The 26,491-nt window shown below is 45.9% G+C and overlaps 1 protein-coding gene across 2 annotated transcripts in view; it reads right to left on the reverse strand.

Annotated features, from left to right (window-relative positions):
- Positions 1-1,543: 1,543 nt before the first annotated feature.
- The window catches only part of ANKRD50 (ankyrin repeat domain containing 50), a 32,504-nt gene continuing 7,556 nt past the window's right edge, over positions 1,544-26,491 (reverse strand). For both annotated transcript variants that reach the window (XM_037129865.2, XM_053658391.1), the window contains exons 3-5: positions 14,241-14,470; positions 5,853-9,403; positions 1,544-4,495 (exon numbers count right to left, since the gene is read on the reverse strand). In XM_037129865.2, the coding sequence (XP_036985760.2) occupies positions 5,856-9,403; positions 14,241-14,470 (3,778 nt within the window). In that variant the 3' untranslated portion in view covers positions 1,544-4,495; positions 5,853-5,855. The remainder of the gene's footprint in view (positions 4,496-5,852; positions 9,404-14,240; positions 14,471-26,491) is intronic.

A 26,491-nucleotide genomic window follows, 5' to 3' on the forward strand; every position in this document is an offset into this window, starting at 1 on the left:
GGGCATGTGTTTTTTGGGTTTTTTTGGTGTTGAGTTGTACCAGTGTCCATCAATAGACAAGTGGATAGAAGTTGAGGCCCATGTATACAATGGAATACTACTTGGCCATAAAAAAGAATGAAATCTTACCCTTGGGACCTAGAGGTCATTGTGCTGAGTGAAATCAGACAGAGAAAGACGGATGCCATGTGATTCCACTTATATGTGGACTCTGAAGAACGAAATAAAGTAGCAAACAAAATGGAAATAGATTCGTAGACACAGAGAACAGAGAACGGGGGGGGGGCTGCAGGGCTGGGCAAAAAAGATGAAGGGATTGAGAAGTGCAAAGCTACCAGTTTAGTCACCAAAACAGTCACAGGGATGTCGTGTGCAGCACGGGAAACAGAGTCGATGATGATACTGTAATAACTGAGTGGTGTCTGGTGTGTACCTGAAATACCAGGCAAATCACTTCATAAAACATGAGTCTAACCCCTGTGCTGTCCACCTGCCACTAATTCAAAATAATACTGAATGCAAATTGTAACTGAAAATAAAACTAAAAAAAGGTAGAGACCTGAACACACAGTAAATTCCAAATGACTCTATTTCAATTTGGCTAATTTAAATTTGACTTATAGTAAGACAGGCCAAGCAGAGACCACCTCTTAGAAATAAGATTAGTGCATACATTTGCATAATGACTGAAATTTTCCCAGAAATTCAGGGATCTAAGCCTTCAGTGTGTATCTCACTATTATTAGTTGGAATCCTTCCAACTACTAGGGCAAAGGAGTGAAAACATGAATCACTGCCAAGTTCTCACAGCATATTCCTTTGGACCACCAGCTAGAAAAGCCTGTGTGTATTTAGTCAAACGGCCTGTTTTAAAATTCTTCTATGTAAATCACCCATTTGTGTTTAAACATCATTAAAAACTTTTAGAATAAGGTTTCTATTAATGCAATACATTTATAAAGAATATAAGGTAATTACTGCAGAACCCTGTAATGATAAAATTACCTAACAGAAAATATTGTGATGGCCTTTATAGAAACCTCTCTTTAGGGTAGTAACAGAAAATATACACACGCACGAAGAAGTGACTCAAGTTTACTGAGCGAACAGTACACAGGAATTTATTTGAAAAATGAACGACCACATTTGTAGTAAAACTCCAAAATTAGAAATGCTAGATGGCCGCAGCACTCTGATGTCAGGGAGCATCTGTGCACAGTGCACGGGGCCCCTGCAGTTTCGAACGCACGACACCCCCCCACGGCGAGACGCCGTGCGCTGTATGAGTCAGGAGACACAGAGAGACTCAGGCAGGAGCTTTCGGAAGATGTACAGGCCAGATCTTTTTTCCTACCTACCTCTGGAAAGTTATCTCTCTCTCTCTCTCTTTTTTTTTTTTTTTTTTGTAAAATGGTTCCAAATTCATGTGCTCGGTACTTATTTAAAATAAGTTATAATAGGAAACTGTTAGTCGTTTTACTATAAGCATGGCATGCATGTTCTGTTGGTTCAAGAACAAAATTAAAACAAGATATCCTCTGTAAAGCAAATATATTTATTATGCACTTTCATATACATAGGGATTTTTGCTTAATATAATACAAGGAATAAAATAAAACTTTTACAATGTGAAGTTCAATGTACACTTTAGGCTATTTACATACCCCAAACCAACGCAGAAGTAAAACAAAGTACTTGTTGGCATCTACCTTTGCTGAGACGTGTAAATACACGGAGGGCACGAAGCAAAACAAACATTTGCATAGCCAGACGATGCTGAGAAAAGGGTGCACTCCTGCGTTTCCAGAAGGAATTCTTTTTGGTGAAGGTTCTCGCAGGGGTGGGACCAACGAGGACGAGAGACCGAACGCCGCTGCACTGTGCAGAACACACTGCGCTCTGGGCGGACCTCCCTACGGGCACTGAGATTTTTACTCTTCATCACTGTACTTCCTATCGCTCCCGGTCTGTCAACTCACGACTTTCAGGGACAGACAGAGATGGAAGATGACAAACACGTTAAAAGTACATGGCATCACAGGCCTGTAGTGGCGTCAGGTGACTTACAAAATTTAACCAGTTTGATCTTGAACATAGCTCTTTAGGAGTTACATTTGGAGGACTATTTTTACTCTCCTTAATGGGTTAAAATCCATTTTCACTCATGGTATTAAATCCCCCACAGAAAGAAATCAGCAAAGTAGGGCATCTTGCTTCCCCACCATCCTTAGCCTAACTAAAAGCCATTTTTGGTTCTATTCCAAAACATAATATAAAAACACTCAGAGGAATACTTACATTTGAAAGTCTTATTTTTCCAGCAGGTTCTCTTCCTACCAACGTTTCAAGTCTTTATCATGTGAATATGAAAACATTTAGCTGTTTGAAAAACATAAATCCCTTCTGTAATGAGTCATTTCTTTGCCCTTTGGCCACAAGGTGCATTTTTGTAAAAGCAAACAATAAAATTAAATAAATACAATTCCAATAATTCAAGGTTAATAAAAAAACTGGCAGCTTTCAGGGTTCTCTAAAAAAAATACACCTAGTAAGAAATTAGAGCTTCATCTTCTGCAGCAATGGAAATGGACTACGGCTGAGACATGAGCAAGGTTGGTTCTCAAAACAGTATGTGTTCATATGTATTAAAAGAATCGTTAACACTTTTAAGGCTACTTTGTAAGAGTCCTATTAAGTGTATTAATAAATGTCCCATAGGGACAAAAATTCAATACTTGAAACATTCACATTCGAGTTCTCCATATCGCCATGTCACCTAAATAGCGACTGAACTTGTTACGGCACCTTCTACTCCTGACTCTGGCTTGGTGACATAAAGATGAGTTTGGCTGACTCTGAACAACAGAAGCAAAATGAAAAGCCCTGTAGAAGATCCACGTGAAACAATGACCACAACCAAGCACACGCTTCTGCTTCTGTGAACAGCGCGTCTAGTGTAGCTCCTTCACGCAGGATGACGTTTCTGACCTCGGGTACCTGCATTTTCTAAAGATTCTCTTCTAGTAGCAATGGCTTTGTGCTGAATCTCCACATTCTCTTTCCTCATTCCTCCTTCTTACCAACAGTATACGGGAAGAATAGAATTTCTGGATTTTGTAAGGTTTTCGGGACTCCTGAAAAGATCAAACACAAGCCCTTGGCTTTTAAATGCAGTCGCGCCTTCCCAGACACGTGCACGCCCACCGCAGGCGGCCCGCACGCTGCCCAGAGCCAGTCGGCTTGGTTTTCCGTGGTCACGGACCTCACCCTCGACCCTGGCAGTCATCCCGGAGGCAGTTGTCCGAGGAAGAAAACAGGAAAGAGTATGTGGACAAAGCTTAGTGTTTATCAAATGCCCCCAAGCCCCCACAGATGTGCTATGACCGACAGGTTAGTGCTGTCACCCGTGAAGGACAGTGCTTACCACACTCATCAAGAACGTCCATCCCACTAACCACTGGAACGGACTCAACTGATTTTCAGTGGGGACTTATTTTCAACATGCAGTGATTTGCAAAATAGAAGCAACTGAGAGAGAAGCCAGCATGAAAACTGACTATGGTAAATTAGTGTACTCAATTCGACGGAAGAGATGAGGGCCGTCGATGAATTGTTTGGGGATCAATAACCCACCCTCACAGACTCCTGGACCGCCCTCTCCACACGCACCCGAGGCCTGGCTCTGTCCCGGGGACTTCCCGGCCTCGGGGGCCACTGACCGTCTTCTGGGGGGGTGGAATGACAAGTGAGGGGAGGGTGAGCTCACACCCCGGTGAGTGAAACAGGACTCCCCTCTGCCCTTTGTTCCTTTTTCCTGTCTGACACTGTCAGAGACCAGGAGGGTCCTACTGGGAAATCCAAATTTCAACTACTTAGAATAGCTCCCTAAAAGACTAGAAATTGTTTTTAAATCTATGAAGAAACCATTTTCTTCACCTCAATGTGGCATTAAACAGAAACTCATTTTAACTGATGCTGAAGGTGTAGCAAGTATAAATATTTGCACGATTTATTTTATTGAGTGACATTTTTAAAGATACAAGAAACAAGCCATACACTACAGCAATGCGGATGTGACGGAAACAGTAGGCTTAAGACTCGTTTGCCACAAAAAGAAAAAAATAAATACAAGGAACACTGCCTTTTCATATATATTTGATCATGGCACATGCACATTTATCAAATCTTAACTTAAAATACTTAGAGTTTTTTCAGCTTTCATCAGGGCACTGCAGTATACATCTGCATTTTAAAAAGTGCTTATTCTTGTGGAGTGAATGAATACAAAGCACACGAAATGGAGTTTCCGAAGCACGAGGGGGTCACACTGAGAGCACAGCCCACTCGGCAGGCACAGGGCAGCACTCGAGGGGCCGGGCCACCCCCTGCGGCCGCACACTCCCCGCCTCCTCCCGCGGCAGCGGGCGCTGGGTTCTCATCCGGCAGCCGGGGAGCCGCCCCAATCAGCACGTCTTCCGTTCCACAGGACGGGGAACTAGTGCAGAAGTTAAAGATATATATACACACACGTATGAATTTCTACATTGTACTTACTGTGTAACTACTACAGTTTTAAGCCCACACATAAGAATATACATACTTACTGTGTAAAGCACAAAGTAGACATAAGAGATCCATTCTTTAACTTAAAAGGCACTTTTAAAGGGTCCCCAAAATGCTAGCTTAACTCATGTGTTCTGCTGTGTAGTACACAGTTTTACTCGCCTTTACAAAAGATGTCATGAGTTGGGGAGTGATGGCTTAGAACAAATATTTTTAAAGTAAATCACATTGGCGAATGAACTGACAACTACACACACATTATTTTTGAATGGGATTTGGCCACACTGAAGGCATCTGTTAGCAAAAGGTACAGGAAATTATTTGTGCTAACGTGCCACCTAAAATAGGTCTCCAAAGACAGAAGAAGCGTTAAGAAGGAGCTTTCTGTTTGCCAGAAGAGTACAATTTTATTACAGGATAAAACTGATTAAGCAAAGTGGGGTAAACATACTTGTAGAAGTCAAGAAAGATTGGTAATGAGATATTTATTGCCAATATCAGAAATGTGCTTCTAAAAAGAGTATAGATAATACAACATGCTGTATCTATTTTCCCATTCACTTCCCCTATATAATTAATGAAACATCCACTGAGGTGTTATTTAATAAATATAACTTTATTTTTTGAGGTTTTAACACTTAATTCTTATGTCTAAATATAATGGCCCCTAAAAACTCTCTTGCCAACAATCCATACATTCACCACCTTTCCACACCTGTGCTTGGTAAGTGCAAAGTTTACTTAGAAGAGCCTTAAGAATCTGTCGTACAAAAAACTACCTTTTTCTAATTAAGTCTTGGACTTCTAGGGTGAAAAGTTAGGAAGTTAACATGTACTGTCATCTACTCAGCACCTACATACATACACTATGTTATTCAAACCGAAAAGTATTACAGAAACAGCTCCTCCCTCTGTTATCATCAAAGAACTTTTAAGAGGGAAAATGACTATATAGAAAGAGTTCTCACTCTGAGACCCATAAATAGTATATTCATTCATTCATTTGTTCATTCACTTAACACATTTTTACTGAGGAACTACTATAGGACCAAGCGGTATCCCAAGTATGTGGAGCGAACAAAACAGATGAAACTCCCTACCCTCACGAAGATTCCATGTAAGTTGGAAGGGGGCAAATAATAAACATAATAAATAAAACATATAACGTATGTGAAATCATCGGTACCCTGGACAACAAGAGCAGAATGGGGGGAAGGGTCGCACTCGAGGTCCGATTCCTGAGAGGGAACCGGACTGCGGCGCTCGACTCCATGCTGCCCGGACGTTACCTGTTATAGTGGCGTTTCCTTTTTATAGTTGAAGCTAGGGTCAGCACCATCGATCTGAAGCTTCAGGGCTTGTTTAAGGCTTAATTCGGTCTCTGAGGAAGGGTACCCTTCCAGCACCTCCTGATGCCCTCTGTCTTGCACTGTTCGTGGGACTGAAACTCTGCCGAGAAACACCTGGTTGCTCTGGAGGTGGTAATTTGGATTTGTCATTATTCCATTTCTCTTCTTCTGTTCCCCACTGTGTTGGTGAATGAGAAATGGCTGCTGGGACCGCCCGATGTCCTGCTGAGCGGATGGCACTGGGATCTTGCACTGAGGTTCCACGGGCGTCTGCTTAGGGGGTGCATTGGGCCCGGACTTGGCCACAGGCCCTCTCGCGTCCAGCTGAGTCATTTCATATTCTAGGACCTTTGGCTGTGAAGAACTGTTGTGTTTAGCTTTTTTCCCAGCTGACCCAGACTTGCTGGAATTTTCTGATTTCCCCCCTTTATTCGTTTTAGTTGATTTCAAACTGGGTTTTACTTGACTCCACTCAAATTCACTACCTGGGGAATGGTGGCTCTGTCCCAGGGACTGTGTCGTGGAAGACGGGGACACGATGGACTGTCGACTTCTACTGCGGGGCAGTGAGTGCTGCTGGATCTGTTCGGTAAAGGACAAATTATGGAAGCTGTCAATCGGCACAGTTTGAGCCGTCGCTGTGGACGAAGTCGTTCTCAAAGAGGAGTTTTTTGAACTTTTCAGGGAATTATTCGACAGTGAGGACTTCTGCCGATCAACCGTAGAGTCTGGAGATTCGGAAGGAGAGCTGAAGGCATGCGCCGGCCCGTTCGGTAAACCACGCAGTGGGGGCTGCACGTCCCCCGCACCAGTACTGCCAGAGCTGTTTGACTTGATTGTTAACGACTGCATTTTTGAAGACACTGACTGAAGAGGCTTTTGCTCCATCGTGTGAACAGGAGATGGGGAACAGCCGTTCAAACTAGATGCACCATATTTTTCTAATAATTTAATGATCTGAGAGTGTCCGTTTTTGGCTGCGACACGCATGGCAGTGCGTCCAAACTGGTCTGCGTGGTTTGGGTCCGCGCCGTGCTCCAGGAGAACCTGCACGACGTCAATGTGCCCTTCCTGGGCCGCGATGCAGAGTGCGGTCGCGCCCTGGTTGCAGGTGTGGTCCACCACGGCCCCGCGCTCAATCAGCAGCTGCACCACTTTCACGTGGCCCTGCCAGGCTGCGGACTGCAGAGCAGACCGCTGTTCGTTGTCCGCGGCGTTGACGTCGGCGTGGTAGGTGACCAGCACCTGCACCATCTCCAGGTGGCCCTGCCAGCAGGAAACGTGAAGGGCCGTCCTTCCTTCTGCATCACTTGTTTCTACATTTGCACCATTTTCTAAAAAGTACTCAGCCATTGTCAGCTGGTTTTCTAAGGCCAAAATGTAAAGGGTAGGCCTGCCATCAGCATCTTTGTAGTTAACGTCAGCTCCATGGCTAAAAAGCAGTTCGACGATGTCCCTGTGCCCTTCTAAGGCGGCGACCCGCAGTGCATTTCTACCGTCATAACCTCTCTGATCAACGTTGGACTTATTCTCTAACAACATCTGGACACAGTCATAGTGACCCTCTTGCGCAGCTAATATGAAAGGTATTCGTCCATCATTATCGATCTCATTTGTTCTAGCACCCTGTTCGATAAGTGCTTCACATATTAACCTGTGACCTTCAAAAGCTGCCATGTGCAAAGGCGTCCATCCAGCGTCGTCTCTGTGGTTTTCGTCCAGCCCTCTGTCCAGCAGAGTACGCACCACCTCGACGTTCCCTTGGGCTGAGGCTATGCTGAGGACCGTCCTGCCCTCGCTGTCGATGCTATCCACGGCCGCACCCCAAAACAACAGTGTGTTCACCACCGAGGCGTGGCCCATGGACGCTGCAGCCAAGAGGGGTGTGCGACCGTTGTTGTCGGTGTGGTCCACGTCTGCGCCCCCCTCCAGAAGCAAATCGACCACGTCCACGTGTCCTTCGTAGGCGGCCACCAGCAGAGGAGTCATGCCATCTTTGTCACAGTGATCCACTTCAGCACCCCGATCAATCAGAAGGCTGACGACTGAAGCGTGACCCTTGCTGGCGGGCACGCAGAGTGCGGCCACGGAGAGTGCAGTCCTGCCGTCCACGTCCTCGTGGTTCACCTCCGCCCCGTGGTCCAGGAGGTGCTCCACGATCTCTCTGTGCCCCATGTACGCCGCTGCGATCAGGGCGGTCCTGCCCTCGTTGTCAGCCTTGTTGACCTCGGCGCCATGCTGCAGCAGGTTCAGCACGATGTCCTCGTGTCCACCCCAGGCGGCCGCCCTCAGAGCTGTCCGGCTGTCGGCGTCTGCACAGTCCACCTTGACGCCGGCGTACAGTAGCGCCGAGACCACCTCCGTGTGACCGCCCCAGGCGGCAGACCTCAATGCCGTCCAGCCGTCCTGATCAGTGTGGTTGATGTTCGCGCCACACCCAATCAGGCAGTTCACCACCTTGGTGTGTCCCTGCCTGGCGGCGAGGGTGAGCGGCGTGTGTCCGTGAGCATCTTCGACCTCTAGGTCTGCTCCCCTGGAGACCAGCAAGTTCACCACGTCCAGGTTGCCGCTGTACGCAGCATTAGCCAGTAACGTCCTCCCGTTGGAGTCACACTGGTTCACGGAGGCACCGTTGTCGAGCAGGGTCCGAATGGAGTCCTCGCGTTCCAGGGCCTGGCGGACAATGCAGGAGGCGCGGTCGTCCTCGCTGTTCACGTGCGCGCCCGCCTTGACCAGCAGCTGCAGCACTTCCTGCTCCTTGGGTATGGAGGTCGACAGGGAGTCTCTGACGGGTGTGCCGTTCCATATCATCCACAGCGCTAACTCGGCGGGCTCCAACTGCAGGTTTGAGTTAATCAAGTGCAACGCAAACTCCTGTGCTTCCAGTGGCGTTAAGTCCTTGGCTTGACAGGTGTAGCTCATAGCCAGCATCCTGTGTCCCTCTGCTGCGTTACACAAATACTTCTGAGTGCAGTGCTTCACGTCCAGAAGCCACTCTGCAAAGCTATAGTGAAACAGGATTTTAGTGTTTCCCAGTCCATCAACAAGGAGTTTGGAGAGGACGTCTAGCTTGCGCTGGAAATCTTCCAGGGTTAACGACATGTTTTTGGTCCACACTGCATGATATAATTCCGTTATGGTCAAAGGTCGGCAGGCTGCGAGGATCACATTCAGAATAGGCTGAACCTTTGCAAACTGCTTTCTCACAAACAGTCTCTGACACAGCCAGAGATACAGCCCGTTTAGAGTTCCGGGGATGTCGCGGATCTCTCGCAACATAATAAAATTTTCCACAACTCCGTCTAGAACTCGCTCCAGATACAGGAAGCACCCGCTGCTTTTAATGTGCAGCTGATTTAACATCTCCGCGGTTTCCTTCGTGAGGTGTTGTCGCAAAGCTTCTTCTTGATCCAAACGGTGAAGGATGTACTGCTGAACGTCCTTAACAATGTAGGCCTTCCGAAGGTCATCTAGACTTATTTTTCGGAAACCTAAAGAGACAAAAAGTAGATGTCATCCTTTGAAAACGATGATGGAAGTTGCCATACACTCAGAACGCCTTCAATATGCACTCAACCAGTAAGCAAAAAAGTCAATAATAGATCAACCAACACTAATAAATCGATACCTGTTGGTATATAAATCAGTTTTATTTTCCTTTTATTAGAGCACAATGATGGCAGATAAACGGTTTCGTTTCCCAGCCCACAAACGGCGCCCACTCTGGTGGCTCTGTGCTGCCCTCGACCTCAGGGGTGAGTGCTGGGCGGTTCTACACACATGTGCAAACACACACGTCACCATTTTCAGAGCTCGCAACTGATTAGGAAAAAGAGTTGCAAGAAACACAACAAGTAAAATTTGTTTGTTTTTACAGCTGATATTTTTCATATGAAAAATCTATGTATTTCCATCCCTATAACTAAATGTATACCAGCTTTAATGAGGGGACTGCATATTCATATCCAATTAGAATATCACCTGTCACAGCCTTTGAATAACATCATTTTACATGCTATTAAATTTAAATAATTAAACATCAGACTGTCACCTTAAGATGCGACTTGGTCAGATTATGCTGACAAAACTTCAGCATTGTAAAAATAAAGCCACTTAATATAATCCAAACATGAAAACATACTAGATAAAGCTATGTGAGACTCACTTTTAAGTTCTTCAAAGGGAACTGTAATTTCATTTCCTAAAGGGAAGAGGTGTCCTGATTTATAGGGATGAATTTATTAGGCAGGTGTGTTTTCATCTTACAGAAGAAAAAACTATTGGACTTCCTTAAGAGACATTACTCAAGAAAGTCAGCAAAGATTAGTAAGGGTCAATTAATACTGAGTGAAATACTCATACCCAACTCAGTAAAACAAACATATGTACCCAGGGTCCAGCACAAATAATGCCCCTTTTTCATTACAAAATCTTTTATTACAAAGTTAGAAGCATGTAATTCTGTAACACACTCTAGTGTGACAATGTCACACTCTAGCACACCATAATGACATTTTAAGTGAAATGTTCAAATTAAGACTATAAATTATTACACCATATTATTGCCCTACCACCACACTCAAGCAGACCTCACTTCTGCCGGACCCTGTACGTCACCTACTGTACGCCGGGTGCTCTGTGGGAAGATGACACTTTCATCTTGTGATGACCCATCGGTGTGGAGTAGGTGACCAGGCTCGCACTGTGGAGGACGGGCTCAAGGCCACTGAAGAGCTGGGGTCAAACTGGGGGCAGGACTTCTCTGAAGAGCCTGTGAGCCAGTCGGGGTCAGAGTCGCTAAGGGCCTGGACCGCCGCCGCAGCAGCACAGAAAAAGTAAAACGCGGGTTTGGGGATTGTTAGAAAGGGCTGGAGGGCACGGAGTGGCGGAGTCTGGAGGAGGAGGGAGAGGCGCGGTCGAAGCTGACAGTAACCCCTGGCTTCATGGCACGGGATGGAAACCGTCCCTGAAGGATAACGGGTCCGGAGAGAAAGCTGGTACATTCAGTCTTGTGATAGTAAGCTTGAAGCACTTACATGAAATAGGTAAATTTATTGAAAATACAACCTACCAGAACAACATATAAAGAAATAACAAATGAATCTATACAAAAGTGGAATCTGTAATTATACATATACATACATGCAACTGATTATTAATTAATTATACAGATAACAGACGATTTTCAGTAGAATTAATTCCAAAAGATAAGTTTTAATGATTAAAAGACATTCTTGATCTAAGGAAGTTTAAAACATTCACAGAAATTTATATCACTCTACATTTACCAATGACAATCAGATACAATAACTTGCCTCAAAACCTTTTTCTGTGTGTTCATTTGCTCTTGGATTTATGAAGTAATTAAAACAATTTAAGTTGGGAAACACCTGGAATGTTGTTAATAAAAAACATTCTTAAAAAAGTAACTAGCTTACATATTATTACAGTGTTTCCAAGTTTCCAAAATGATCTTGTAGATACTGATTTATTTACATGAAAGGTTATAGTACCTATTATGAATAAATATCTATTAATTTAAACCTACTTAACTAAGATATCGTGACTGAAACTTGAGATAATTAAGACAGAATCAAGGCTAAACCTCTGTAGCAACAGGTTCAGTTCCCAAGAAACAAAAGAGATCAATTTTTCAGTCAATAGTTTAAAGGCAGCACTTCAAGTACTTATCATACCTGACTCCTTTTCATGTCACACCTGTGAGATGAGTTTCTGCACTTTAAAAATGAAGAATGAAGAAGCTAAAGCTCAGCAAAGTCAGTATAACTGCCCAGAGTAGCTGGGCTGGCAAACCACTGACCAAGGATTCTGACTGTTCGGACGTTGCTCTTTTCGTTAAGATGAGAATGAGCGGGGAAAGTTGAGAAAGACAATGCAAGTACCCGACAGGGAGTGAGGGCTGGCAGGCAAGGCCACGGGACTGATTCTAAGCGAAAGGAGAGAAACTTTCAGAAAGTACAGGCATAAAATGCTCACAATTAAAAGAACAAAGAGCTTCCAAATCTAAATATGCTTAGCTGCATGAATTTAGATAGACTCAATTAGTGTTCATCATTCATGATAATTATGTTCCTTAATATAGAACTAAGAATATTTATTAATCAACAATTTGAATATCTTGAGTTAAAGTTGCTGAAAATAATTGCCTTTTTTGGAGTGTAACTTCTACCCATTTTACATGTAATTCCTTTCTCATGAACAGGCACCATTTAATATACTGCTATCAAAGCACTTTGAAATGTTTTTATAAGGCTGAAAAATGTTCAAAAGTTTTAGGGGAAGATACACGATTAACTTAAATATTGGACCGCTTTTGTGTTCTTCCTTAAAACACTTATCAGGACGCGCGACTCCTCAATGCTGGAGACAGCAGAGGGACGGGAGCCAGGACCGGGGCTGTCTGTTCAAACTGACGCTCACGGAGTCGTTTACTGCCCTGAAGACTGTGGGGACGAGAGGATGGGAAACCCCAGGAGCACAGAGCAGGAGAGCTGGGTGAATTCCGGGGTACTGACGGACTGACAAGTTGTGTGTCCGTTGAAACAGACACCAAGAAGACAACACCGCGACACTGAAAGATCTACGGATGTTAAACTGACAACGCAGAAGTGAGTGACATCAAGCACCATCTCAACTAGGGGGATAACACACACAGAACTCAATCCAGAGTGTTCGAGAGTGCTTATTACTGCATCTCGGAGTGATGTGCTATTTCAGTATGTTGTCGTCTAAAACACTGGCCATATATACACAGCATGTATTACTTTTGAATCAGGTAAAATAAATATGTATAAAGATATTCAAAAGTCTTTGAGGTTTAATTTTTCATACATAAAATGCTTCCCAATGGGCTCCTGTCCCCAAACAAGTGTTGGCAGCTGGCAGCCAATGACGACATCTTCTTGTGTGGTCAGAATCCTGCTTAGCACCGAATGGGTTGTTCCTGAGACTCATCTGACGCTGTTGACAGGAATGCTGTGGGTCAGTGTATACAGTCTGTACCTGAGGCAACGCAGCTCTTTACAAATGGTAAATGCTCAGACCTGAGTAGATGAAACCGATTCAGACACAGTAAAAACCTTAAAGTCACTGCCCTAGGGGTTACACACCTGACAATTTTAAGTTTGAATGCATAGATCTCAACCCAAAACCCACATATTTCAACTTAAAACACTAGCAAAAAAGCAGGAAGAGATGTGCAGGGCATATATAAGAACAACTGAAAAATCTAAGAAAAAAGTTCAATAAATGAAAAAATAAACCACGTTCATAGATGGAACAAAAGCATATACATATTTTTTTATCACCACCCGAGGACATTTTTTTCATCGCTTTTAGAAAGAGAAGCAACAGTTCGGAAGAGCGAGCAAGAGAGAGAAACATCGATTGGTTATACACACACCCTAACCAGGGCTCGAACCTGCAACCTAGGTAAGTGTCTGACTGAGAATGGAACCCTCGACCCTTCGGTCCACAGGACAACACTCCAACTAACTGAGCCACACCAGCCAGACCTAACATACTGGTATGTTTATGTTCAATTTTATTATTAAGAAAAAGCGTACAAATTAATTAGCTTTTACCACACTGCAAAGTGCACAGACCTACTTAAGACTGACATGGCTACTTAGTGAATAACTGAATTGTTTTCTCTCCAGTTAACTGTAAATCCTGTGAGTGGTCCTTGTTTATACTCCTTATATTTTATGAAGCACAGAGAATGCTTTACATAATCGAACAGGAGTAATCACAGCTATATTGTGTTAGTAACAAAAGTAAAACAGTTCAGTCAACAAAAAAACACCTGATCATGTACTTTTATACGTTATTTACATATGTTGTTCTTTCACATGTCGGGAAAGGGTTTAGAAAGGACCTATTTCAAGAGGCATCCCGCGAGGCTGGACACTGGCTCTCCTGCCCCACCCGGAGAGCCACCTTGCTGACTGCCCCTGGTGGTTTGAACAGTGCACTCACTCCTCCCAGGATGCTCCGTCCAGATGCACCAGGGGCTGGTGGTGATGTAACTGCACAATAAACGCACCCCCACAGGTAAACTGCAGCTACCACGAAACACCCCCGACATTTACGAAGGCAGTTGGGAGAACAACCTTGAAAAGGGTAACGCTAAAGGATCGGAAAACATTCTGCGGCTTATTTTCAGTACAACTTTTAAAAAGTACTGCTGAGAACAGCTGACGGGAGCAACCCCAGATTTCCCGCTGCACACTCCCCTCGAAGAAAGAACCACGCAGACCAGTTCGGCGACGAGCGCCATTGAGGACGGCAGTAAGGAGTCGTGCTTACCGGTAAACATCTTAGTAACAGCCTTGCTCTGCTTTCGGGCAGAGCAGAGAAGCAACAGCCACGGCGGGAAGAACTCGTGGTGACCGGCCAAGAGCTCCGCCACCGTCCCAGACAGGCTGGCGGACGTCTGTTCCCCTTCGGTGACGTTACAGCCTTCGTCAACAGAATCCACGAGCAGATAGAGGCTTTGCTGGGGCGGCTTCATTCCCAGCAGAGGGAGCAGGACACACCTGGAAGGCACATCCGCACAAGCGTGAGTGGCGTGGGCTCTGATGCAGACCTTTGTCATTCAAACAGGAGTCCTGCCCGTTGGGAACACGCTTAAGAGGTGAGTTCAGGTTTTAGCATAAACGCACTGTATAGATTTCGACTCCTTACTTTAAGGACAATGCCCTCACTTTAAGGAGAAATCCCTCACTTTACTTTTCTCTGAAATAGTGCGCGCTGCCAGTAACATTTTCCACAACCGACCGTGTGAGTGTGTGTGTGTTCAGGAATTCAGCACGCGTGAGGAAGAGCAGTGGGAATGGGAGGAAACAGTACTTCAATTTTCTCTAACCTTCTGAATTGGCCCAAAGCTTGAACTTTGAACTGTTCATAACAAAGCCAGAGTGTATTGCAAAGGGGGGGGAAACAAATTTGGGGACCACGTTAATAATAAGGACAATGGCAAAGACTCTAGAGAAGTCAGAAGTGTTTTATCACAGTCTCTCTTACCAGACGACTGTACTGCATGCGGCTTGTCCCACAGATTTCACCTGGACCGACTGCAGAGCGAAACTGCAGGCTGGGTCCCATTAGACGTATTTTCACATTCCAGTGCAGAGAATAAATTACTGGGTATCATCCCACTGAGTATATTCCCTACTCATATCATTTATATTGCAGCTGAACACACCATTTTCATAACTTAAGTGGTGCTCATTCATTGTCAACAAACACTTACTCCCCATGTGCCACGTGCCGAGCGAGGCGCTGAAACAGACCGACGGCACTGAGGAGGGCGCCACCCACCTAGTGGGGACCACGTCCAGGCGACCCTGTCCACCACCCTGCTCCTCACTGTTCAGTCCCACGGCTCCCTGAGCCGCTCTAGTGGTGCGTCTGGTCACCACGTCTTTGTGAAAGTCTCTCAAACCCATCCTGGCCTGCAACATCACAGCCCCAGGCCAGCGACTCCGACCTCTTTCGCCTCATGGCACGTACACCAATTACTACAATTCTGTGGCACACCAAAAAAACTTTTTTGGCCAAGGTGACAAAGTAATAGGTGTGGTTTTGATTCACTCGCACTGGACGGCTGCTGTTGTGCTGGCTGCTGCCACTGTTCATCTGACAGTCAGAGGGAAGAGGTCAGTGCCCCGACTGAGCAGTCAGGTGCTGCACGCCTTGAACGTTCCCGCGGCGGGCTGGTTGTACTTCGCTGCCCCAGTCCAAACTACCGTCGCCTCTGCCACCTGGGCTTCGGTAACAGCCACACGCCTCCCTGAGCCCCCCTCCGGAGTGCCCGCTGCATCTGGCCAGACAACTTCTCAAAATGTCCCTCCGGCCACAGCAGCCTTCTTTCAATGACTTTAATTAGACACGATTATACAAGGGCCTTTTCATTTAGTTTCCTCTGCCTGGTATTGCTTCCCTTCTCTCATGTAATTAACTCATTAGGAAAATGCAAATTAAAACCACAGGAAGATACCACCAGACACCTAGTGGGATTGCTGAGATAAATGAAAGCCCTGAGAACACCAAGGGCTGTCACCGATGTGGCACAGTGACACAGCCACGTCCAAACAGCCAGTTGGAAGAGTTTGGCAGTTCCTTAAGAAGTTGAATGCACACCTACCCCGTGGCCCAGCAACCCTTTCTAGGCACCGACCTAAGTGAGGTGAGACTTCTGGCAACACAACAACCTGCAGGTGAAGGTTCATAGAAACTTCATTCACAAACCTGCAATACACCAGCAGTCAACACCCCCGATTCCCATCTCCTGGACGGCACTATAACCATTCAAGCTGCTTCGTTTCTAGAAGTTGGTCGCAAACCAAAACTCTCAAGTACTAAGCACTCCAAATTGGACACCGAGATACTGATCTGAAAGTGACCGAACTGTCTTCGCTATGTCACCGCAGCTTGGCTTTCTGATGCTAGGGGATTCGTGAGCAGGATGCAATGCCTCCGTATTCTATATGAAATATGTACACAATGTGTATTAGCTTATTTTCCTTTGGAAACCAAATATTTAAAATATAAAAGTGGGAAACACACGGGCGCCCTCGCACGTACTGAGTGCTTACGAGGAGGAAGCGCCGGGCTGGGGAGTCCCTGTGGACGGGGTTCCTCACACAGCCCTGCAGCGCAGACACCGTCAGCATCTCCGTGCGGAAGATGCAGAAACGGCACGAGGAAAGCAGCCGGCACAGAGAAACCGGACGTCAGTGGCAGGAGAGGGAACGGAATCTGCTGTCTCAGAGTTCCTCTTCTTGTCTATGCTAAACTGCTTCTGAAAATATCAGAAACTAACGTGAAACCCTGAGGTCCAATTCAAACAAGAAAGTTCTTGGAACAACCTGACTAAATTAGCAAGTGGCTCACTTTTTAGCATCTAATTACCTGAAAAGGTTTTCATGGAAAAAAACAAAAGTACCACATTTTCGGACTATAAAGACGCATCTCCCCAAATTTGGGAGGAAAATGGGGGTGCAGCTCATAGTCCGAATGTAGCTTTACTTTTACATTGGTGAAATATTATGTTATTTATGTTATTAAATACTTAACTTTTTTTTGCTTCCAAATTTTTTTTTCCTGTTTTCCTCCAAAACCTAGGTGCATCTTATGGTTCGAAAAATACGCTATGTATTTTAGGGTCTTCTAACTGAATCTGCTACTCTTCAAATTTGACTTTCCTGAGAGTATTAAACACTCAGGTTTGTTTGGTAAAGATTCTGTACTAAAAGTCACTTGCCTTGCCCTGGCTGGTGGCTTGGTTGGTTGGAGCACGGTCGTGTTTACCAAAAGGTTGAGGGTTTGATTCCCGGTCAGGACACATAGCTAGATTGTGGGTTTGATCCTGGGTCAGGGTGCATACAGGCTTCTCTTTCTCCCCCACACCCCTTTCCCTTCCCCCTACCCCTGCCTCTTTCTCCCTCTCCCCTTCTTTAAAATCAATAAACATATCCTCAGGTGAGGATTAAAAAAAAAGTCACTTGTCTCAATACCAAAATCCCAGGAAATGAGTACATGGTGGGTGTACCTAATAGTTTTGCTACAGTGATTACGTGATTAGCGCCAAGGGTTACTGATGGCCCCCGACTTCCCTCTGCTGGGACCTGTGGCTGGCCGTCTCTGGCACACCACCACACCTCGGGACGTGAGGACTGCTTCCACGTGTGTCTGCTGTACTCCCTCACCCCACTGCACCGTGCCAGACACGGCAGAAGGGAGTGCTCACTGACCAGAAAAGTTCTGACCAGAAAATTAATGCTTTTCAGTGTAAGTATCTGTATTTTTCTACACTATCACCTACTCGGATAGTTAAGGAACTTTCAGAATTAAAATATATATAACATTACCAGATTACCCATGTCGAGTTTCTGGAGCCTGAAATCTCACTACTATCTGGTGAAATTTAAGATCAAAACCACCACAATCTAACCTCTACATAAGTCTATCTTAGATTCCACATCTAAGTGAGATGATAATGGTATTTGTCTTTCTCTGTATCACTTACTTCACTTGTCTAAATACTCTCTAAGCCCACGAACACCACAAATGGCTGGGTTACCCCCCCTTTAAAGATTTTATTTATTTTTAGAGGGGAAGGGAGGGAGAAAGGAAGGGAGAGAAGCATCAAATGTGTGGCTGCCTCTCCTGCACTCCCTACTGGGGACCTGGCCTGCAACCCAAGCATGTGCCCTGACTGGGAATCGACCCAGTGACCCTTTGGTTTGCAGGCTGGCCCTCAATCCACTGAGCCACACTGCCAGGGCTGGATTACCTTCTTTTTTATGTCTGAATAGTATTCCATTTCTATATATACCATAATTTCTATATCTATTCACCTGCCATGGACATAGGTTGTTTCCCTATTTTCCTTTCTTAGGAATAAAATTATCCATCCAATAAATTAAAGCACATAGTACAGAGGGTAAAAAAAATGAAAGTGTAATTATCACCACCAATAGGTTAAAAATCAAATATTATATATTTGTTCATTTTTTTAAATCTAGTAAGTAAAACTTATAATTAAAAACAGGTTACAAGTTTGGCCAATATGCAGGCTAAAATTTCTCTCTGAACTTTTGACCAAGATGTTGTAGTGACTTTATGCCTTTATGAACTATTTCCTCTTTGTTAAAATACAGCTGGGAAATATGGAATAAGAAAACAAAAAGAAAAATATCACCAGTCAAAAATAAAATAAACATTTAAAAGTGTAAGAAACAGAAAAGTAGCAGAATGCTAAAAATGAACCTCAAACTCTAGTCTGCCAAGGAAGCACACGCAGCAGAGCAGCGGCAGCAGCCTGGGGACCCGCTGGTGGAAGCACAGGGACCAGCCCCCACTCCTCGAACAGCAGGACTCACACTCTGGGTGGGAGACAAGGGGCCGAGGCGCTGGAGCGCTCACTGTCACCCAGTGAAAGGAGGAGAGAAAAGGCACCTCTGGCCCCCACGGAGGGTCAGGGCCTGTGGGCAGCAGCAGGGAGGACCCAAAGCCAGCCCCAATGGAGAAAGGAGCTGTGCGGGACAGATCACAGCTTAGGGACCAAATTTACAAATCGCCACGACCACCTTGGAGTAGGGGCTTCACACGGTCACCATCAACCCTCACTGAGACCACAAGGAGGGGGAGCGGTGCTAGAGGCAGAGCAGGGAGAGCACTGAAGAGGTCGGAATGGTGGGGAAATGAAGGGGAGAGAGAGAGACAAAGCTGCAGGCTCCTCCTGCCCCGGAGGCAGAGGCAGACCGCTGTCGGAATGTGCGCTCACGTCCAACCCATGACGGTGATTCGTAAAACTGCCAAAGGATGGAAAGGAAATGTATTTGTGCGGTACGGGCAAAAATGAAATTCATTCAAAATTATTTAACAAGCAAAGCAGCAAAGAACTAGGAAATCTTCCTCGCTGGGACTCCCACTGCCAGATGCAGTGGAGTGGGTGGCAGCAGCTGCAGAACTAGGCCCAGTGAGACCAGCCAGCGTGGAGTCCCCCTAGTCTACAGGTCAGAGACAAAATTCTGCTAATGGCAGAGCGCTTGCTTTAAACACAAAGCCCACCTCCCTCAAGAAGATCTGTTAGAATCTGAAGCTTGAAGGACTGGGAACAAAAAGCTAAACGTAACTGTTTGTGGCGGAAGAAACAAGCCATCAGCAGCCTTCAGAACTCTCCCTCAGAAGCTCGGAAGGACCCACCAAAACCCAGGAGATAAGCCAGTGGTCTCAGCCCGACTGCGGAGGAGCCGCTGGCCCAGCCGAGCCCGCCCCGGAGGGGGGAAGGGGGGCATCGTCTGCTGAAAGACGCATCTGGAACGCCACGATTGGTGGCGCACTGTCTGACACGCGGTCAAAAATGACTGGACAGAAAAACGGGGGAGATGTAGCTACAACACTTCTCCCTGTCTGCACCGCCTCACCCAAGTTCAAGCACCGAGCCTCTCCCCTCACTGCTGCACCACCAGCTCTGGCCTCCTGGCCTCACCCTCAGCACCACGGGCCTCCACACCGCACAAGCTCAAGCCGAATGATGTCACTCCTGTTTCAGAGACCTAATGGCTTCTTCTCTTCTCAAGGTAAAAATGAAAACGAGCATCCTGACGACAGCCGCCAAGTCCATGCACTGCATGGCTCCACACTACTACTCCTGTTTCCTGCTACGCGCCCCCGGGCCACCGGTCCAGCCCCCAGGCTCCCTGGCTTTCTGGGACAGTGCTACTCCAGCCCGCGGATCCGGGCTGCAATGCGGTGGTCGGAAATGCCCTTCGAAGACCCCACCCTCCACTACGTAAATGGCAGCCCCTGTCCCCGGCCACCCAGCACCTCACTCCCGTCCTCTCCACTGTGCATTTCCACATTCATTTCTTGCCACGGGCTACACACTGTCTTCCTAACTTTCCATTTTTTTACCAACCGCCCACATCAGCCCTCAAATTTTAACACAGATATTGCCATTTTTTACTAATATACCCCACTCTTAAGAATGGCATCTGGTACATTCCTGGTATCCAGTGTTTATCTGGTAAATCAGTGAATGAATGAATGAACCAGAGTTCAATACAAACTCAGAAATACATACATACATTTGTGTGTGTGTGTGTGTTCCTGTGTTATTATTACAAATTAACAGTGGAAGGTGAGCCAGCCATTCAACACATGTTGCTGGATCAGGTAGAAGACATGTTTTAAAATATTAAGACCCAAAAAGGCCAACCATAAAGGACATCATACAGAAAAGGACGGATATATTTGACTGTGTTCATTTTTACACTTCAAAAATTTTCACAAAGTGGCAAGCCACAGGATCAAAGATATTTAAAATAATAAGATGCCATTTCACATTTACCTCACAAAACACAAGCACCCTGACAATCGAGCACCTGCGGGGGACCCGAGCAGGTCACCGACACCCAAGGCAAAAGGCTGCAACAGGTCAAGGCACCGTGGTTGTGGGGGGCGGCTGGGGCCGCCTCGGAGTTGAAGACCAACGTCCACCCTGCCACCCACGAGGCACCCGCGAGTGTGAACTCGGAATCGGTTTTCGCCGCTCCTGCAGCGAAACCCTGAGGGCGCCGAGCATGCTCTTCGCAGCGCTGCTGCCAGATCGGGAAGCTGACTTTGGGAAGCGTCAACACGGCAGCAGCGACGGAAGCACAGCACAAACAGTGGATTATACGCTCCACAGTGGCTGACAGGAGCCGCGTGGAGCCGCGGGTAACAATGCAGAGAAACTCGGAAACAGCGCCCGCCCCGTCCCCTCCGGGGGACCGCGGTGTGCGAGTGTGTTTGCGGAGCGCGCTTGGAGGTGCTGGGGGTGCCCGGGGCCTCCCACCCTCCGCACCCCTGCGGGGCTATTAGAAAGCCAGGTGGTGTTTGCTTTTCACTCTCCTTCTCTCACGAATACAGTGGAGTTCACCAGAGGCTGCGTGCAGAACAGATACGAGAATCCAGCTGTCTTTTATTAAGCCTAAGAAAGATTTGCCAGAAAGTAAAATAATACCACTCCATTGGGGGGGGGGGGAGTTGGACAACATATTTATCCTTTCATTAAAATTTTGTTAATATATAATATGTATTTAAGTTTATTTATATGTTTAAATTTACCTGCTAAAATTTCTCATAAGCCAATACTGATGGGTATAACCCACATCGACAAGAGGTGTTTGTGAGTATGAATGGGACCGAGAGTAAAGCGGTTTGGGAACAGCTGTATGGACTCAACAGCAAGCACGGCTCGAGTGGGCCACAGAGTGTGTGTGAATCCCACGTCTGCCCAGGCAGACGAACCGCGTGGACTTGCAAACCACACAGACAGGACTTCGCCGGAGGGTCTCCCAGGGGGTGTGAGTACATCAGACTTAGGAAGAGAGAACTGGTAGGCTTCCAGCATAGATTACTTTTCTTTAAAACAAAACAGAAAATCCACACTTAAAGCAAACGTGGCAAAATGGGTACATGCGCGCTTTTTACTCTCCTGTATAACTGAGGCACACTGGGGGAAGGAACAGTTCCTACGGCCATTTCTTCCCCTTTGGTGCTGTCAGTGTTTCCCTTTCGATTCCTGTGAAGTCCATGGGTTTGCAAGCTGCTTCTCTCTGTAAAGAAGCAATTTAACAAACCTACTAACTGAGAGTTAAGCTATAAAAGTTTTTTCTCCTTTCTAAGTGAATGTGAATTTTAAATGATAAAATGCCAATTATCAACGTGACAAATCATAATGTTTTAAGTTAAAACATAGTTCATTAACTCAAGAAGTAGTTATCTGCTCTCCACTGTATTCTAAACCCCAAAGATACACAAGACAGGCAAGTCCCCTGCTCATTCCAATAGGTGGGCAGGAAGTCAAATCAAACAAATACAGGAAATAATTCCAGATCCTGAACGAGTGAAAATGAAGGAACAGAAAACAGAGTGTGGTGATGTGACTTCAGAAAGTGACCGCCTGGGATGTCTTCTGAAGACTCGGTGGGCAGGGGAGCCCTCTGAGGGGGTAGCAGTAAAGCTGATACTCACACCTAAGTGATACCAGCCAAGTGGCCGTACGGAGACCTGCTGGCCAGAACCTGACCATTTCAGAATTCAGCAAGGGAAGCGCAGAGACTGTACGCAGGGGTAAAGCAGGGGGAGTGACGGGGTCTGGTACTCTACCAGCTGTTGGAGGAGGATGACAGCAACAGGGCCAGTTCAGAGGCCACAGCAGGAGTCTGGGCGGAGATCATGCCAGTAGCAGCCGCAGGCTGGAGGAAAGTGGAGGTATCAGTTTTATCTTGGGAGAGAGCAAAAGGAGCTGATGAATGGATGTGTGTGTGTGTGGGGGGAATGAAAGTGAGGGATCAGTGAGGCCACCTAGATTTTTGTGATGGAAATTAATGAGTTCCTATTAAAACATCATATCCTTAGCTTTCGTATTGTTAACCATCTTCACGTTACTGGTATATCACAAACCACACCCAACCCAGTGGCTTAACTTAAAATAACAATCGCTGATGCTTCTCTCCTGTCTGTTTGCTGATCCACTCCAGGCTTGGACAAGGAGGCAGGCTAGGACTGGTCTGCTCCATACCGGCCCCTCCTCCTACAGCCGACAAGCTAGCCAGAGCACGTCCTCCAAGGGATGGCCACACCAGGAGGCCAGGCCCACCTCTGTTTGGACCTTGTCTGCTAACATCCCGCTGGTCCGAGCAAAGCCTGCGGCTGCGCCAAAAGCAGAGGCGGAGGAAGAGTGCCACACCCCAACACCGCCAGTCCAAGGGCCCAAAACGCCAAAAGGGAAAGAGCAACAGCTCAAGGAGGAACAAGCAAAAGCAACCGCAGGTCAGTGCACTGTGGTTTCTGTATTCAAACCATGAGTCGGAGTTGTAAAAGGCCACCGTTTCTGGAAGGATCCAAATCGTTTCTCAAGATAACCACAGGTAAGACATAATTAGTTCTCTTAATATTATTTTATTAAGCAATTACATGAACTTTATTTCGCTATACATGTGTATAGTAGAGAGAAATGGCAGGAAGATCTCTGGGACTGGACAACGTGAAGGAGAAGCTGGTGTGCAGTGTAAGACGGTTACCAGGGGGTGGCCACAGGGTAAAGACGGGCCCCCTGTCAGAATACACGCCAAAGTGGTTACTTATTTTACTCCATGAAATCAAATTAATTTACTGTATAATTTTACTCATAAAATTTTGTTTTTAGCAAAATTGCTAAAAACAAATAAAATCTTCAATATATACAACAAATCAAAAGCTAAATCATTATTATGTATGTGGAATTCTTACTAAACAGTAAGAAAATAAGAATATTCTTATTTAGTCACATCTCCTATCAACTTTAACACTTTCTCATACGCTTAAAAATATTTCTTGAAAGAATAAATGAGCTTAATGTGCCTAGATGAAGTCTGGAAACATGAGACATACATTAGCTGGAGCAGAATCAAGTTATCAAGAGCTTTTAAAGGCAGGCAGAGAGAAATCTGAACTTGTGCAGATTATCACGGGCTCAGAAGGATGACCTAAAGGAAGCCTTGTTCTACTCCAGTTAACTGGCCGACTGTGACCGAGCCAAGGGGAATGAGGAGGGGCTAAAATTAAGTAGGCCAACTAGGAGTAGGTGACTAAAAATTCTAGATTAGAGTAAAAGAATTCAAGAAGCATTCCAAGGAAAAGATTAAATATCTTACAACAGAACAGGAAACGGAGAGAATCTAGCCCAGGACAGTGCCTCTCAAACTGCAGTGGGCACAGGAGGCACGCGGGGATCTCAGGTGCAGGTTCAGAGCCAGTAAATCTGAGACTCTGCAGCTCTAATGACCTCCCAGGTGTTGCCGATATTATTGATCTTAAGATCACACCTTTAAGTAGAAAGGGTCTAAGAAAGCAGAATAATTATGGAACAACTTATTCCTATTACAGCTTTTTGAGCGTCCTGTGTCCCTGCTTCTTAGCGTTTCTCAAAGCTGCACTTTTACACGTATTTTTGTAACTATTTGTCTGATGCACTCCCTCCCACTTGGTCCAGTGTGCTGTTTGGCTAACCCCTTTAGCCCCGTCACTCAGCACACCTACCTGGCACAGAGCAGGCACTGAGCACTTATCTGAGCAATGAGTGAGTCTGTGGACAGAAGCTCGGAAAGAGATGCTGGTTTCAGCACTGGGAGGTACGTGAGGTACGTGAGGTACGCGCCAGGAAAAAGACATACATCGATCAGAGTGAAGACGAGGCTATGGATGCCGATTTGGTTGCTATGGTATCCATGTAAGTAAACATAATGTTTTCAAGGAATAAGAATCGAAAGAGAAGAGCTGTGTAAGCTTGGTTGGACAAATACCCCGGCACAATCCAGGGGCACAGCTACCAAGAAATACAATTGGGTAGGGGATTCTGAAAGGAACAAAGTGCAAATGATGAAAAACAGTTCTGAAATGTATCACCTAAGGGTAAGACATACTGAGCAGTGAGTTCAGAGGCTGCCACACCTCGACGGCTTTCAGTGACTGTGTAGAGAGCCAAGCGAGACCTTAATGAGGGAGGAGGAAGGAAGGTAACAGGGAAGAAGCACTCAGGCAAACTCCAGACAACACAACGGCACGCTCAGGGGGAGGTAAAAGTACAGGCTTGCTTTTTTGGGGAGGAATAGGAAACATGTGCATGTTCTTTTTAATTTTTAAAAATTTAAAAAACATTTATTGATGTGAGAGAGAGGACGGAGGAGACAGACAGACGCAGACTTGTTCCCCCTGCTCATGCCTCATTGGCTGGTTCATGTATGTGCTCTGATCTGGGATCAAACCCGCAATCTTGGTGTATCAGGACGATGCTGTAACCAACTGAGCTACCAGGCCACGGCACGTGTTCATGTTTGAAACTGCCTACGGGAGCCATGGTGATATAGAGGTCTGTCCATAAAGTTTCCAGCCACGACGATGGGAGACACACATTTACTGAAGAAGATACAAGACACATTGTACACAGGACAATGACACCTCAGTCCCTTCAAAGTTAGCAACTTGGGACCTCACACAGTTCTCTCAGTGTCTCTTCCACTGCTCAAAACACTGCAAAATCCTTTGCTGGAATCGGCAGCAGCCATCCCATCGTATTTTCCTGAATCCCACTGATGGTCTAAAATCTCTTCCCTTTCCAAAGTGATTTTAGTTTTGGGAAAAGGCAGAAGTCACAGGTGCCAAATCTGGGCTGTAGTGGGGCTGGGTCACCTGGGTAATTTGATGTTTCACAAAAAACTCTGCCCGAGACAGGGTTGCATAAGCAGACACATTGTCGTGATGAAGCTGCCAATCACCACTGCAGCCATTTTTGTCCTATTGCATCTTTCAACCAATAAAGAACATTAAGGTAGTACTCCTTGTTGTTTGGCCTGGAGGGGCGTACTCATGATGGGCAATACCTTCCCAATCAAAAACCACAGTTAACATGGTCTTGATCTCCCTACAATGTCTTCAGGCGTGGAGAACCAGGCACCGCCCACTCGGACAACTGGGCCTTCATTTCTGGATCCCAGTCGTAGACCCACGATAAATCTCTAGTCGTGACCTTCTTGAAGAAATCTCATTCCCTGGTAGTGGTTTGAATCAAGTCATTAGCAGCTGCAGCACAGTGTTCCTTCTGCTCTGGTAGCAGAAGCTGTGGAACAAATTTTGCCACAACACGTTTCACGCCAAGGTCCTGTGTCAAAAATCTCAGACACAGTAGTTTTGGGAATCCGCAGATCAGCTTCTAGTTCTCACACATCCGTCACTGACCTTTGCTGACTACAGCCCATCCACATTCCACATTCTCAGATGTTCTGCTTGTTGCAGGCCTTCCAGAACGTGGATCACTTTCAACAGATTCTCCACCATCTTTGAAGCATTTATGCCACACTTTCACTTGTGCTGCACTCACTGTATTGTCCCCAAAAGCCTTCTGAATCATCCGAATGGTTTCCGCAGAAGAATGTTCAAGCTTAACGCAAAACTTGATGCAGATTCTTTGCTCTACTTAGTCATTATGAATGCAACAACCACACAGTACACATGCTCACTCAACA

Source organism: Artibeus jamaicensis, unplaced genomic scaffold (genome assembly GCF_021234435.1).
Source record: "Artibeus jamaicensis isolate MK-2021 breed Jamaican fruit bat unplaced genomic scaffold, CSHL_Jam_final scaffold_537, whole genome shotgun sequence".
NCBI classification, from domain to species: domain Eukaryota; kingdom Metazoa; phylum Chordata; class Mammalia; order Chiroptera; family Phyllostomidae; genus Artibeus; species Artibeus jamaicensis.